Raw genomic sequence first — 17,012 nt, 5'->3', positions numbered from 1 at the left:
TCGACCCCCCACCTGCCCGGTAACTGTGAATCACCATGATGTGGAGGCCTTACTGGATTCTGGTAGCCGGGCCACCCTGGTGCGTAAGGATTTGGTGGGCCCAACGTGTCTGACCCCGGGGAAAGTCCTCCCACTTTCCTGTGTCCATGGGGACACCAGAGAATACCCCATTACTGAACTTACAATGACCAGCACACGGGGAACCATACACACGACGGCGGGGGTGGTTGATTCCCTCCCCGTCCCTGTCCTAATTGGACGAGACTGCCCAGCCTTTTACCCACTCTGGAGAGAGTCTCAGGAGAGGATAACCCGAGTACCTCGGAAACGGAGAGGCAAGACTCATCCTGGGAAGGCTCCGGTGCAATCCTCCGAGTTACTCACTCCCGCCCGGGCTCTGATAGGGATGGCAGGTGCCCAGACCGACACAGAGACGGAGCTACAGAATCTGGACAAAGAACTGTCTGGTCTGAAGGGGACCGCTGAGAGGTATCGTTTGTTAAAGCAACAGTTAGACATGAAGACAGAAGAGTTAGATATCCTCCAGGCTAAACTCCAACAGAGCTCCTTCCCTAAGCAACAGGAGGAGCTGGAGAGGCTGCGCAGGACCATCGAGGAGTGTGAGGAGACCCTGCGCAGTAGTAAGGAGGTCCAGAAGAAGGCAGAGGAGAAGTACAAGGTGTTGGAGAACAAGATGAAGAATGCGGAGGCAGAGAGAGAGAAGGAACTGAAAGCTGCTCAACAGAAGCTAAACTCTGCTAAAACCAAGGCTGATGCGTTCAGTAAGAAACTCAGGGAGAGACAACAGGAGGCTGAGTCCCTGGTCCTAGAGGTGGAGGAGTTGAAGAGAGAGCAGGCTGGCAAGCACCACGGCAATGCGGACGCCCTCTCCCGGCGTGATGCCTTCTTCGCTGCCTTTACCCCGACGAGGACGTCGGTCCCGAGGAGGGGGATGTGTGATGTCACGAGAGGCTGTGTCCTGGAGGGACGTTACATCCCCCTGAGGTGGCTGCAAACCCAGACAGCTATGGCTCCATCTGCTGGTATGGTCGGGAACTCCACCCCTCTATGGCCAATCTTCCCACGCAGCTGAAACAAATGAGGAGCTGATGAGCTGAAGGTTTGGAAAGGGAAGAGACACACTGAGGGAGTGTGTGGGGGGTGAAGAGACACAGTCTCCAACCTGGGCTCTCTGGAGGACAAGAGTGCTGCACGTCCACTTCCATGAGGAATATAAGGATTTGGAGATACTTACCTTTGGGAAATACTCACCTTTGGATATATGCACCTGTGGAAATACGTGAGAGACATTTGGAAGGACTTTTTGCTGGGTTGGCCACTAGCTGCAACGTGGACTACAGTAAGGCTGGGGAAAAGTTATCTGAGCGAGTGAGAATTATGATTTTGGATGTGGAAGAGACATCCCTGAACTGTTAACCCTTAAAGAGCCACAAGAGAACAGAATTTTGTTATATTTTCGTTAATTTCCCAAGACCTATAATAAAATCCTTGTTTTGTTTGAACCTTGTCTCCTTGCACTACTTGAGCAATCCCGCTGAAAGCTGTGTAGCCTCTCGTGACGTCACAATATATATATATATATATATATATTTTATGATCTCAATCTCTCATTACATTGTTGGTGTACTGTTATTTAAGTGCACTTCCACATTGCAAACAACCTAACAAAAATATACACAGACGTATGATAAAACATGCATCATTCCCTTTTAAATACCTCCTTTGGTGTAGCAGCCAGGTTGGTATTTTTGATGTGTTCATTTCCTTTGCATTTTTAATCACAAAGATCATTAGATAAAAAAAATTCCCCCTACATCACCGGCGGCGTTTAGCCTTCCTCCTCAACATGGTCCCGGAAGTATTTAGCTTGATGTCGAGCTCGCTCAGACATTCAGAGCACAACTATGAAATTCATTCAGGTGGACCAAGAGGGAACCAAAAACAGAGAGGCACCGGGGGAGAGAGGTAGAGGAGGTGAGAGGAGCAGAGAGGAACAAGAGGCGCCAGACATATGGTACTGCAACATGGCTACTGTTATGTAGAACACAGAGCTCAGTACTGAAGCTAAAGCTTCTCTCCTAAACAACCACCACTGGGATTACAGCAGTGAGCTGAGCCCAGGTCGGAAAGACATCAAAGGCCTGGCCGGCGAGAGAGAGAGGGGGGAGAGAGAGAGAGAGAGAGAGAGAGAGAGAGAGAGAGAGAGAGAGAGAGAGAAAGGTGAGACCAGTGGACATGGTTAACTCTGTCGAATTAGAGATGAAGCAGAATAATCAGGCGTGGCTAACGAGGTTATTTAAACAGCCTCTACTATGTTTTCTGGATGTCTAACCTGACCCCTCACCCCCACCTCACCCCCCAATCCTGTACCAAATGACTTTGCTGCGCTCTCTCCTCCTCACCATTACCCCACTCGCCCTTTGTAAAATGGAGTGTTAGTCCCCTTCTCTCTGGTTAGGTAATGTTACTCAGTGAAGAAAAATCAATAGCATTGTTGGCTATGGATAATTGGAAAAAAAGGCCAAAACCTGTGTACCTCATATTTGTGAGAAGTCTTGGAGGTGAAGTGATTAGACTCACAATAAGGGGCTTGGATCCTTTTGAAAACGTCCCTTGATCTATCATTCAGCACCAGCACAGCATTTGTGTGAGCGAGCTAGCGAGCAAGCGAGTACATGGCTCCACTTGCCTGTTTTTGGGCAAATACTTTCAAGGTGTTTCATCCCTCCAGCGAGATTTGAAGTATTAGTTTATTTATTGATTGCTCTTCCACACATAGCGCTCACCCTCATTTATAAGGCATTCTCCTACCAAGCATTCATTCTCATCAATCTGTTGCAGACTCCAGGCAACCATCACTACCCTCAACAGTGAAACAACAGATCTGAGCCGTCCCTCCCCTACTCCCACCCTGGTGACTCCTAAAAGGTCAGGCTACCAACGGCTATTTGCTTTTTGACACCTCCGCTCACCCGTACACAACTGTAAATACAATTAAACTCCCTCTCCTGTGTGGACATTTCACTGCAGGTGGTATGACTTCGTTCTCACCTGTACCCGCTCTGAGTGTTGACACAGATGCCCCCGTTGAAGCAGGGGTTTCTGGGATAGGAGGAGCAGCTCTTGTGGGAATGTTCTCTCCCGGAACAGCTGCATACTGCCGTGGACTCCACCGTCACCGACACCAGTGACATGCACCCAGAATCCACCACGGTGGGCGTGTCACTGACACTCAGCACGTTGGAGCAGCCGCCGCTGCCGCCACAATCCGTGTTGGCACACTCATCCACGTGTACTTGACTGACGTTCACTTGCAGGAACGACTGCAGCTGTGGAGAGAGAGAGAGAGAGGGAGAGATGGAGAGGAATGAAGGGAATGAGAGAGGATCAAGGGATAATTAAATTAGGAGGATTTAGACAGAAATAGGAGGCGAAAGGAGAGAGACGAATTACAAAGGACAAGGCTAAAAGGTAATCAAGGGACAGCCATGGAAGAGTCACAGTGGAACAGTCTTGATTACCACCAGGGTTTGTCCTTTACATGATGTGTATCCTCGACATAAGCATTTGGGGTGTGTGATCCCATCTCTCAAGTGAAGATGTACACACACTCATACATGCAAATACCCCTACAGCCATCCTATTAGCATACTGTAGAGAGTGTGAATTCATCTGTCAAACAACACTCATTCTCTCTCTTCCACACACACACACTTACTCAAATAAATACACATGCTCACACACACGTATACACACACGGATATACACATGCAAACACACACATACACACAAAAACAACCATCTCCAAATGGCCCTCCAAGCATCTGATTTTCAAAGTGTGCAGATACTGTAAATAGAACATACAGTACACAATGACCTGTCTCTACATACATTCACTGTATACCGTTTCTGCACCATTTATTCACAGCTCAAGTGGGCCACATTGCATTCAGGCAATTACATCTCTCTCTCTCTCTCTCTCTCTCTCTCTCTCTCTCTCGTTTTTTTCTCTTTCCCCTCTCTCTCTCTCTCTCTCTCTCTCTCTCTCTCTCTCTCTCTCTCTCTCTCTCTCTCTCTCTCTCTCTCTCTCTCTCTCTCTCTCTCTCTCTCTCTCTCTCTCTCTCTCTCTCTCTCTCTCTCTCTCTCCTCTCTCTCATTGCAGGGTAGAGCCCAGCATAGTGACAGAGGTGAGGGGAAAGTGGGGAGTGGGGGGTGAGGAGCGATCCGCGGATGGGTGATTAATGACATTCTCCCACAACACCTCAGCCGTCCAGAGATTATCAGTGGTTTTCAGCTCCGCAGTACCACGGCACATTTCACTTAGAGGGGCCACAGTCACCACCACTTCCCATCTAATGCCCTCCCCTCGTGACTGCCACTCTGTCTGGATTACCAGCAAGGGGGAGACACCCCCTCCTTCCCCGCCTCCCCCTACTCCTCCTCCCCCTCCTCTCACACAACCACAGTTACATCCTCCTCCTCTCCACTGTGACCACAGACACTACCAGGGAAGAAAAATACATGATTGTATGTATACTGTATTTTTTGTGCCAGAGTTTAATTGGGAAGAACCTCAGTGGAACAGAGCTCCACTGCCTTAGGTTAGGAGATGGCATGTCATGAAAATTTAGTTGATGTTTTTTAAATGTTTTAATGGAAAAGCAGCGGTTCTACCACCTTCACACCTACAATTGAACTGTTGTTTTTATGCAGACTAAAGTGTCTAGGCTGGTACAATTTGATCAGTGACTGAGAGTATTGTACCATCTGTATTTGAGTGGATGTGTTTGGAAAGGAAGAGCGGCAAGTGAGTTGAGTTCCTCTGAGAATACACCAGTAAGTGCTTGTGTGTGAACATTAAAGAGAATGCCAGAATGTGTATGTGTTTATCTGTACCAATTCCACACAATGAGAGCACTTAAAGGAAGATGGGTAGAGTGAGAACCCAAGGGAAACATCATGATGTGTATCAAAACATATCCCTGACTCCATTTCTCATCTCTACTGCTATCTTCCCCTCAAGCTCTAGGACTCTCTAAATGTAACATATGTGTCTGGAACTCCTTTACCGTGTATGTACATCCCCTGTGCCACATTACTGTGTAATGACTGCCTGAAAAGGTGCTTTACATTTCTTATCTAGAGGTTAAACACTTCTGATATGGAACATCTCCCCATCCACTTGTGTGGAAAGACACACAACAAGCTCACCAGAGAAATATGGTGGATGTATTGGTGTGTGCCCAATGACAGATACTTGCCAGGGGACTGCACACCCAGATTCCATATACAGGCAGAAGAGACATTGCATATAAGACCAAATTACCTCTGGGAAGGGATGGCAATGTGATTGCTCTTTATGCTTTGTGCATGACTGTACTGTCAGCATTATCTAAACACCGTTTGAGGCACCCATGGGGCTTCGACTACAATACCCATACCTCCCTGGGGCAGAGTCTGTGGAGAAACCAGTAAAGGGCACCCCAGGGAGTTGTAGGCCTACAAAGAACATACTGAAAACTGGGACATCTTTGCTCCGAAGGCGGGAGGGAGGAGGAGGAAGAAGATACATTCTTAAGGTTGGACCTGAGGCTAATTTGTTTGTTTTAAACCGACAAACGTTTTTGCTAACCATATTGGATTTGAGTCCAAAGACTGGAGAGGTAGCACCTGTGGACAGTTCGTCTGAATTACAGTTGGAAAAGAGAGGGGAGGAATAACAGAAAGAGACGATGCACAGACAAAGCTAACATGCTATTGGGGAATGCTGTGCTTTTCTTTCTCCAGGTCCTTTCCCCTATGTGGAGCTGAGGCACTATGTCTCTCTCTCGCTCTCTCTCTCTCTAGGTAAGCCACTTTGACAGGAGGGTGCTCGATGGCTACCTTCTTAGAGAACACCAGCTGAACAGTCATTTAATGATACAGTCAGTCATACATACAAACCATAATTACACACCAGACCTAAAATCATCATGCTCATTAGCAGTACTTTGCAGCATGTCCAGTACAGTCGTTTGGTTGTTGCTGGTCTGACATGTGAAACAAATGTCCATTATGTGCTCTGATGGTAAGCTGATCATGTCCTTAATTGACAAATAAAATGCTGTCTCACAGGTTCACTGTCTGTGGTCAAACCGGGAACCAGAACAAAATGGAGTCTAGATTAGAACAACCTTTAGTCACAAACACATCCCTCTAAACAACAATACACTGCAGCACCTGCTCTGCAACCAACAAAGCCCAAATACAATGGTTAAACGGTAGGAAGCATGAGTTTTTACTCACCAATGTAACTACACAGTTTGGTCAAAGACTTAGTAACTTAGTTGTTGTCACGATCTGGTTACCTATAAGTAGAAACATCACACCCCGGAAAAACATTTTCCGACATGACTTCGGCATTCTTCTGAATTTTGATCGGTTTTATGTAATACAAATAGAAAAGTGAGGTATAACTTTGCATTGGGACTTTTGATACACATACTAATGTAAATCAATATGTTACATGTGGTTATGTTTATGCTATCAATCCTTTAAAGGAGCAATATAAGTAGCTAAAATGTCTAATAGTTCGCCTAATTTCAGTTTATGTGACAAAACAAGAAAGTGTAGAGAATCATTGTCCCACTGCTGTGAAATATCTTTTCAATAACCAAAAATATTGTATTTTCAGCTTTTTGACGCTGGTGTACAAAACCGAAAGTAAAAGATGCAAAAACAAAACTTAAGAACGGGAAGCATAGAAATAGTGCACATAGAACAGATCTACCGCTTCTTAGGCTTGCTTTCAATGAGAATGACAAATCTGTAACATTTCTATGTGAATTTGGTCGGTCGCCCCTAAAAGTTACATATTAAAATACAAGAAATGTGGTAACGCTTTCTATGAAGCCATATGCATAATGCATTATACAGCATTATACATGTACTCATAATGCATTATGATTGAGTAATAATGCAGTATAAGCATATTTATGGACACACATAAAGACTCATATAGACTCACAATTCTGTACGCCAATACTCCTAATGCATTAGAAGTATAATCATAATCACATATAGCTAAGGAACGCTCAACTCCGTTCTCCTATATCGAGGCTGTTGAGCTTTGTACCTATGTTTGTCCTGTACAACTGCGGTCTTTCTGTGAGGTGCTGAAATTCATATTTTTAATAAAAACTTTTATCGAATACACCCATTGACCATTTCCTCATTTGTGTTGCTCGTACTACGTAAGCTGAAATTCAATTGGTACATGCACATTCGCGCTGAGCAATGTTATTGTTATTATTAATGTTGTTGTATGATTTTGCCAATTGTACATATGTGGGATCTTCATTTGATCCCCCTGTTGCAGGAGAACTTTCCTTTAATTTAAAACCTGTAGTGTATTTGAGGTTTAAAAAGGCTTCTGAAGTTTGTAATTTCGACTTTGACATTTCAGACTTGATTTTCCCTTATGAAAAATGTATCAACCCCTACAAAATTGTCCATTACTTATAACCCACATAAATAATTCACATGTCCTGTTGCTTCAGGATTATTTTCTTGCTGTAACAAACTGGCTCACATCAAGATCCTACATCTGTAAGATTTTGAGGTAATTTATGTTATGTGTGAGAAAGAATGAAGAACTTTGTGTTGTGTCATCATGAAATGTGCAGAAAGTTTCATTCGCTGAAAGCAGACAATGACCACTTTATAATTGTATAGTAACAGCTTATGGTGTATTATTATCTGTCTGCCTTAGGCATTTCATCACTTTACCTAAAGCAATCAAATATTACTTTATAACTATACTATACACCATAGCAAAGATAATGATGCAGTAATAATAATGTGCTGCTCACTGACAAAAACGTTAGAAATGTATCACACTGATGGTCATTATAATGCCGTATGATCGTTGAGTAAAAAGGGACCAGCAATTATGAAACACTATGTTGCTGTACATAAAAAGTGCTTATGATTATACCTATAATGCATTATGAGTATTGGTATATGGAATTATAAGCCTATATGAGTCTTTATGTGTGTCTATAACTTTTTATACTGCGTTATTACTCTATCATAGTGCATCATGAGTACATGTACACTACCAGTCAAAAGTTTGGACACACCTACTTTTCTTTATTTTTACATTGTAGAATAATAGTGAAGACATCAAAACTATGAAATAACACATATGGAATCATGTAATAAACAGAAAAGTGTTAAACAAATCAAAATATATTTTATATTTGAGATTCTTCAAATAGCCACCCTTTGCCTTGATGACAGCTTTGCACACTCTTGGCATTCTCTCAACCAGCTTCACCTGGAATGCTTTTCCAACAGTCTTGAAGGAGTTCCCACATATGCTGAGCACTTGTTGGCTGCTTTTCCTTCACTCTGCGGTCCGACTCATCCCAAACCATCTCAGTTGGGTTGAGGTCGGGGGATTGTGGAGGCCAGGTCATCTGATGCAGCACTCCATCTCTTTCCTTCTTGGTAAAATAGCCCTTACACAGCCTGGAGGTGTGTTGGGTCATTGTCCTGTTGTAAAACAAATGATAGTCCCACTAAGCCCATAGTCCCACACCACAATTCACAAAGACAAGGCGGTTGGAACCAAACATCTCAAATTTGGACTCTAGACCAAAGGACAAATTACCACCGGTCTAATGTCCATTGCTGGTGTTTCTTGGCCCAAGCAGGTCTCTTCTTCTTATTGGTGTCCTTTAGTAGTTGTTTCTTTGCAGCAATTCGACAATGAAGGCCTGATTCACACAGTCCCCTCTGAACAGTGGATGTTGAGATGTGTCTGTTACTTGAACTCTATGAAGCATTTATTTGGGCTGCAATTTCTGAGGCTGGTAACTCTGATGAACTTATCCTTATTAGTTCTTGTCATTTTCCGTATTGACTGACCTTCATGTCTTAAATTAATGATGGACTGTCGTTTGTCTTTGCTTATTTGAGCTTTTCTTGCCATAATATGGACTTGGTCTTTTACCAAATAGGGCTATCTTCTGTATACCCCCCTACCTTGTCACAACACAAATGATTGGCTCAAACACATTAAGAAGGAAAGAAATTCCACAAATTAACTTTTAACACACCTGTTAATTGAAATGCATTCCAGGTGACTACCTCATAATGCTGGTTGAAGAATGTCAAGAGTGTGCAAAGCTGTATTCAAGGCAAAAGGTGGCTATTTGAAGAATCTCAAATATAAAATATATTTTGATTTGTTTAAAAATTGTTTGGTTACTACATGATTCCATATGTGTTATTTCATAGTTTTGATGTCTTCACTATTATTCTACAATTAGAAAATAATACAATTAAAGAAAAACCCTGGTATTAGTAGGTGTGTCCAAACTTTTGACTGGTACTGTATACTGCTGAATAATGCATTATGCATATGGACTTCATAGAAAGTGTTACCAGAAATGTATTTTTCCTACGTCACCCTGTCACTGTGTGAAGTGTCTCTCACCTCATGTTTTTTAGGCGTTATCTATTTCTGTCTGTACCACATCACAGAGTATGTGTATGGGAGGGGGTTGAGGGGGAGACGGGGGGTGGGGGGGGACGGGGGTGGGGGGGGACAGCAGGGCATAAGGGGGATATGAAGAGGAAAACAGAGGGGTAAACAGGGAGAAGAGAGGAGAACCCTCGGGAGAGGAGCATGCTGAGATTTCCACTTCCTCAATCCCAGCAGGCTGCAGGGGGATCTTGAGTGTTCAAAGTAAGATACACACACACTGGGAGAGAGCGGAAAGAGGAGAGGAGAGGGGAGAAGGGCACAAATGTAGGGATGGGCTGTCAGAGATCAGGGGCAGCAAGAAAAACACTGTTTAAAAGTCACAAACATCAGGGGCTCCCTCTACCCATGACTGTTCCAAATTTGTGGAATCGGCCATTTCTGCCACACTCGTTGCTGACAGTGGTATAAAATCGAGCACACAGCCATGCATGCAATCTCTATTCTATTCTGTCCTTGGTTGCAACACTCACTACCGAGTTCCAAACTGCCTCTGGAAGCAACGTCAGCACAAGAACTGTTCGAAATAGGTTTTCATGGCCGAGCAGCCGCACACAAGCCTAAGATCACCATCTGCAATGTCAAGTGTCGGCAGCAGTGGTGTAAAGCTCGCCGCCATTGGACTCTGTAGCAGAGGACACACGTTCTCTGGAGTGAAGAATTACGCTTCACCAACTGGCAGTCCAACGGACTAATCTGGGTTTGGTGGAAAACGCTATCTGCCTGAATGAATGGTGCCAACTGTAAAGTTTGGTGGAGGAGGGATAATGGTCTGGGGCTGTTTTTCATGGTTCGGGCTAGGCCCCTTAGTTCCAGTGAAGGGAAATCTTAACGATACAGCATACAATGACATTCTAGATGATTCTGTGCTTCCAACTTTGAGGTAACAGTTTGGGGAAGGCCCTTTGCTGTTTCAGCATGACAATGCCCCCGTGCACAAAGCGAGGTCCATACAGAAATGGTTTGTCGAGATCGGTGTGGAAGAACTTGACCTGCCTGCACAGAGCCCTGATCTCAACCCCATCGAACACCTTTGGGATGAATTGGAACGCTGACTGCAAGCCAGGCCTAATCGCCCAACATCAGTGCCCGACCTCACTAATGCTCTTGTGGCAGACTGGAAGCAAGTACCCACAGCAATGTTCCAACATCTAGTGGAAAGCCTTCCCAGAAGAGTGGAGGCTGTTATAGCAGTGAATGGGGGACCAACTCCATATTAATGCCCATGATTTTGGAATGAGATGTTCGATGAGCAGGTGTCCAAATACTTTTGGTCATGTAATGCACTTTAAAACACAGTTTTTTTTTATTATGTGGCAAGACATTGACAAAGTGTATGTAGGGATATGTTTGGATACTTCAATATAACTTACTTATAATTATTTTTGGATTGGCCATGTACCCAGACAACCCAGTTTATATTACAGAACCCAGAAGTGAAGTTTCACAACAAAAGGCCTGGAAGCAGTGATCTACAGCACAAAAGGGTCGTCTTTCACTCTCCCAAAATCAACCAGAACATCCCTTCTCTCTAGCTGCTTTATTACTTCTACAAGAGGAACATATAACTTGGTCTACATATCAATGAATTTAACCACAGCAAACCAATATGTTCTTTCTTAAAATTCTCAGTGGTGCACTATGAATTTAAATGCTATACCAGCAAGGGAAATCTTCCATTGACGTGACAGCAACAGAGAAATAGAAAGAGAGAGAGAGAGAGCGAGAAAATAAAATTTTGTCTCATATTTCCGAGCATTACTGTAGAATTGCGAACATTAATAACCGTAGCCGTCCCCCCTCCCTATTTCGCTCTATGTGCTCATCTTCTCTCGCCACGCTTCACATCTCATTGTGATCAATGTCTTTTCAGAGGGGCACACAGAATCCAGATGAAAGAGCACGGATCATCCACAAACCACACCTGAATCATCCACAACCTCTCTCTCTCCTTTCTTTCTCTCTATCGATCTATATCTCACTGATTTCTCTCTCTCTCATTTAAATGTTTTAATTGTACATTTAGTCATTTAACATACGGTCTTATCCAGAGCAACTTACAGGAGCAATTAGGGTTAAGTGCCTTGCTCAAGGGCACATCGACATATTTTTCACCTAGTCGGCTCGGGGATTCAAACCAGCGACCTTTTGGTTCCTGGCCCAACGCGGTTAACCACTAGGCAATTTAATGGGCTGGTTTAACTTTACATTTACATTTACATTTTAGTCATTTAGCAGACGCTCTTATCCAGAGCGACTTACAGTTAGTTTATTTTTCATACTGGCCCCCCTTGGGAATCAAACCCACAACCCTGGCGTTGCAAACGCCATGCTCTACCAACTGAGCTACACTGTAAGGCTCCACACCCCACAATAATCTATAGCTGGTCTGGTGAATACAGTCAAATACTGCAATAACTAAGGTATTCAAAGTGACAGCACCATAATAGCAGCTTCAGATATACACTGCTCAAAAAAATAAAGGGAACACTAAAATAACACATCCTAGATCTGAATGAATGAAATAATCTTATTAAATACTTTTTTCTTTACATAGTTGAATGTTTTGACAACAAAATCACACAAAAATTATCAATGGAAATCAAATGTATCAACCCATGGAGGTCTGGATTTGGAGTCACTCTCAAAATTAAAGTGGAAAACCACACTACAGGCTGATCCAACTTTGATGTAATGTCCTTAAAACAAGTCAAAATGAGGCTCAGTAGTGTGTGTGGCCTCCACGTGCCTGTATGACCTCCCTACAACGCCAGGGCATGCTCCTGAGGAGGTGGCGGATGGTCTCCTGAGGGATCTCCTCCCAGACCTGGACTAAAGCATCCGCCAACTCCTGGACAGTCTCTGGTGCAACGTGGCGTTGGTGGATGGAGCGAGACATGATGTCCCAGATGTGCTCAATTGGATTCAGGTCTGGGGAACGGGCGGGCCAGTCCATAGCATCAATGCCTTCCTCTTGCAGGAACTGCTGACACACTCCAGCCACATGAGGTCTAGCATTGTCTTGCATTAGGAGGAACCCAGGGCCAACCGCACCAACATATGGTCTCACAAGGGGTCTGAGGATCTCATCTCGGTACCTAATGGCAGTCAGGCTACCTCTGGCGAGCACATGGAGGGCTGTGCGGCACCCCAAAGAAATGCCACCCCACACCATGACTGACCCACCGCCAAACAGGTCATGCTGGAGGATGTTGCAGGCAGCAGAACGTTCTCCACTGCGTCTCCAGACTCTGTCACGTCTGTCACATGTGCTCAGTGTGAACCTGCTTTCATCTGTGAAGAGCACAGGGCGCCAGTGGCGAATTTGCCAATCTTGGTGTTCTCTGGCAAATGCCAAACGTCCTGCACGGTGTTGGGCTGTAAGCACAACCCCCACCTGTGGACGTCGGGCCCTCATACCACCCTCACGGAGTCTGTTTCTGACCGTTTGAGCAGACACATACACATTTGTGGCCTGCTGGAGGTCATTTTGCATGGCTCTGGCAGTGCTCCGCCTGCTCCTCCTTGCACAAAGGTGGAGGTAGCAGTCCTGCTGCTGGGTTGTTGCCCTCCTACGGCCTCCTCCACGTCTCCTGATGTACTGGCCTGTCTCCTGGTAGCGCCTCCATGCTCTGGACACTACGCTGACAGACACAGCAAACCTTCTTGCCACAGCTCACATTGATGTGCCATCCTGGATGAGCTGCACTACCTGAGCCACTTGTGTGGGTTGTAGACTCCGTCTCATGCTACCACTAGAGTGAAAGCACCGCCAGCATTCAAAAGTGACCAAAACATCAGCCAGGAAGCATAGGAACTGAGAAGTGGTCTGTGGTCACCACCTGCAAAACCAGTCCTTTATTGGAGGTGTCTTGCTAATTGCCTATAATTTCCACCTGTTGTCTATTCCATTTGCACAACAGCATGTGACATTTATTGTCAATCAGTGTTGCTTCCTAAGTGGACAGTTTGATTTCACAGAAGTGTGATTGACTTGGAGTTACATTGTGTTGTTTAAGTGTTCCCTTTATTTTTTTTGAGCAGTGTATTATAGTGTAATTGACATTGCAATGTTATATAATCCATTCGTAACATCCACATAAACCAGCACAAATACAAACAGCATATCTTTTGGATTGAAATCCCCCTTTCTTCAAAATAGGCTAGCAACAATCCCTGAGTGACAGCAGTTTCCATAATTGGACCATACATGTAAATGTCTTCTGTCCAATAATCCTGTGTGTATTTTCAGCGGGGTCGAGTTAGGGTTGCATCTTCTAATGCTTAACATTGAGTGAGGCTCATTAAAATAATCACACAATCGTTTAATTTGTATTTAACCACAGAAAATCACATGTATATTCAACAGGATAACTTCTAGGGTCATCATCATACAGTACCTTTTGTTTGTGAGCAGCGAGGTATCCCTGTAGTTTCTCTGCTCTGAGGAAGGGACTGCTGTGCACTGCGAAGTGCACGTCCAGTGTCCTCTCCCTGACGTCCATCAGGCTGAAGACGTTGATGTCATCGACGCCCACCGCCAACATCTCCGACAGGAAGTCCACCAGCAGCTCATAACGACTCCTCAAGCTTCCACGCTGCTCAATAAACTCCTTCGCTGTGATGTCTGCAAAACACACACAGACACACACACAAACGAACAAAGTTATACAAGATCAGCATAGAAGCAAACATATGCCACATGACCCTCACGTTTTCCTAGGCAGAAACAGATGCATCCCCCAAATCTCTTCAATGAGCAGGAGAAACATACAGGCAATAAACAGAATAACAGATCATCTCTGCTTGTGACTGGTACTCTTATTAGAGAGATGTATCTGTATCTGTAATACTGGACATATTTCTAAAAGATAAAGAGCAGTACTCATGAAAAATTCATGTCCCCGAAGCAGCTCTGGATGTATTTAAGGAAAATTAAAGTCGTGTGAGGACCATGTTCCCAGACCTGACTAGACAAGCCCTGTCAATCCCCTATCCCCGCCTGAGAGCCATTGGCCCTGGCCCAGCGAGACAGACACCACCCAGCCCTGCTACACAATGTCACAGTCACAGCCAATGCTCACACAGACAGACCACTCTGGCCATGTCGGGGATATTGAGCTGGGGGGTGGGACGAGGATGGAACAGCCTTCAACCTCAATTTGGAGCATGGCAGCGCTGCCAAGGAGAGGGCGCCAAGGTGAGAGAGCTCCTGAGCCGAGGCCGTCTCGCCCCTGAGTCAAGGACGCCTCTAATTGGGCCGACACCTTATAGCATGGGATTAGGAGAGAGAAGGGAGCTGGGGATGGAGTAGGGTGCTGGTGTGCTGGAGCAGGGGCCCTGAGCTTTAACTCTGCCCACCCCCACTCCTCTCAGTCTCCTGGGCCCTGTTTGACACAGACAGGGTCCCCCTACTGCTCCAATAGAAACTCTTCAGCACACAGGAGATAGGTGGAAAGGAAAGGGAAAGAGATTTCATCCAATTTTAATGATATCAGTGACATAGTTATAAGGGTGAATGCTCCAATAGTCATATCTTAATGAATGAAATGCTTAATAAATGCATGTATTTGAATTTGGGTGTTTCTACAAAGTTTAGCATGTGTAACTGTCTGACTGAATGTGTGAGTGTATGCATGCACGTGTGTGCGTGCATATGTGAGTGCATGTGTGTAACTCTCTGACTGAATGTGTGTGTCTGTGTGCTCTCATCTCTCCCACTCTTAATCCCGGGCTGACGGCAGGCTTTAAGTGTCATGCTGGGAACACCTGAGCTGTGTCAATCTGGGATCATTCGGTCCCGAGGAGTGTCAGTGTTGCTCAGTGTGATTAAGGCCATGGGAGCAGACAGAGGGAGGAATCCTAGATTGACATTAAGAGAATGGAAATGGAGCTCAGTGAGGGGATGCTGCTGCCGATGCTACTGCCGTCTGTCTGGTCTCATTCCCAGTGCTGTGGGAGACAGGAACTCTCTTCAACATGGAGGGACAGATTTACACCTGGCTTTGATCCAACGCAAAGATCATATCGACTCTCCTTCCCACGGGCATTAGAGGGATACACACGCACACACACACGTGAGCTTTGGATATAAGTGCAAGCATTCGCACACACGCAAGCACACATGCACACAAACACACACACACACACAGAAAACAAAGACAGTATTTAGTATTTCAAATCAAATCAAATCAAATGTTATTGGTCACATGCGCCGAATACAACAGGTGCAGACATTACAGTGAAATGCTTACTTACAGCCCTTAACCAACAGTGCATTTATTTTTAACAAAAAAAGTAAAAATAAAACAACAACAAAAAAAGTGTTGAGAAAAAAAAGAGCAGAAGCAAAATAAAGTAACAGTAGGGAGGCTATATATACAGGGGGTACCGTTGCAGAGTCAATGTGCGGGGGCACCGGCTAGTTGAGGTAGTTGAGGTAATATGTACATGTGGGTAGAGTTAAAGTGACTATGCATAAATAATTAACAGAGTAGCAGCAGCGTAAAAAGGATGGGGTGGGGGGGAAGTGCAAATAGTCCGGGTAGCCATGATTAGCTGTTCAGGAGTCTTATGGCTTGGGGGTAGAAGCTGTTGAGAAGTCTTTTGGACCTAGACTTGGCACTCCGGTACCGCTTGCCGTGCGGTAGCAGAGAGAACAGTCTATGACTAGGGTGGCTGGAGTCTTTGACAATTTTGAGGGCCTTCCTCTGACACCGCCTGGTATAGAGGTCCTGGATGGCAGGAAGCTTGGCCCCAGTGATGTACTGGGCCGTATGCACTACCCTCTGTAGTGCCTTGCGGTCGGAGGCCAAGCAGTTGCCATACCAGGCGGTGATGCAACCAGTCAGGATGCTCTCGATGGTGCAGCTGTATAATTTTTTGAGGATCTGAGGACCCATGCCAAATCTTTTCAGTCTCCTGAGGGGGAATAGGCTTTGTCGTGCCCTCTTCACGACTGTCTTGGTGTGTTTGGTCCATGATAGTTCGTTGGTGATGTGGACACCAAGGAACACAATGCATTTATTTGGACACTGAAGCTAAAACTTTTAATTTGTCTCTATACTCCAGCATTTTGGATTTGAGATCAAATGTTTTATATGAGGCTTTTATTTGAGAGTATGGTAACACTTTATTGGTATAGTTAATCAGTAGATGCTCTACAAACTATCTACAGACTATCAGTAACATGTCAACTGTATGTCTGTTGACTTCCAACAAGAAATCTAATTTATCATAATTTCTTAAAATGGATAGCATGTTGGAATTAAACTCTTCAAATGAAAGCACTTTATGTAGCTAGTTCCCCCATTTGAAGGTGTCATAAGTATTTGGACACATTCACTTATAGTATATTCAATTTAGTCAAAAGTTTAGTGTTTTGGTCCCATATTCCGAGCACGCAATGACTACATCAAACTTGTGACTACAAACTTGTTGGATGCGTTTGCAGTTTGCTTTG

The 17,012-nt window shown here is 44.7% G+C and overlaps 1 protein-coding gene across 1 annotated transcript in view; it reads right to left on the bottom strand.

Moving 5' to 3' along the window:
* LOC121562644 (neural-cadherin-like) overlaps positions 1–17,012 on the bottom strand; it is a gene marked incomplete at its 3' end in the record, with an annotated part of 188,222 nt that overhangs the window by 20,679 nt on the left and 150,531 nt on the right. The window contains exons 21-22 of the mRNA XM_045215873.1: positions 13,951–14,177; positions 3,073–3,350 (exon numbers count right to left, since the gene is read on the bottom strand). Coding sequence (XP_045071808.1) covers positions 3,073–3,350; positions 13,951–14,177 — 505 coding nt within the window. The remainder of the gene's footprint in view (positions 1–3,072; positions 3,351–13,950; positions 14,178–17,012) is intronic.

This window comes from Coregonus clupeaformis, unplaced genomic scaffold (genome assembly GCF_020615455.1).
Source record: "Coregonus clupeaformis isolate EN_2021a unplaced genomic scaffold, ASM2061545v1 scaf0542, whole genome shotgun sequence".
Lineage (NCBI taxonomy): Eukaryota > Metazoa > Chordata > Actinopteri > Salmoniformes > Salmonidae > Coregonus > Coregonus clupeaformis.
This window is presented reverse-complemented; position numbering and strand designations above follow the sequence as displayed.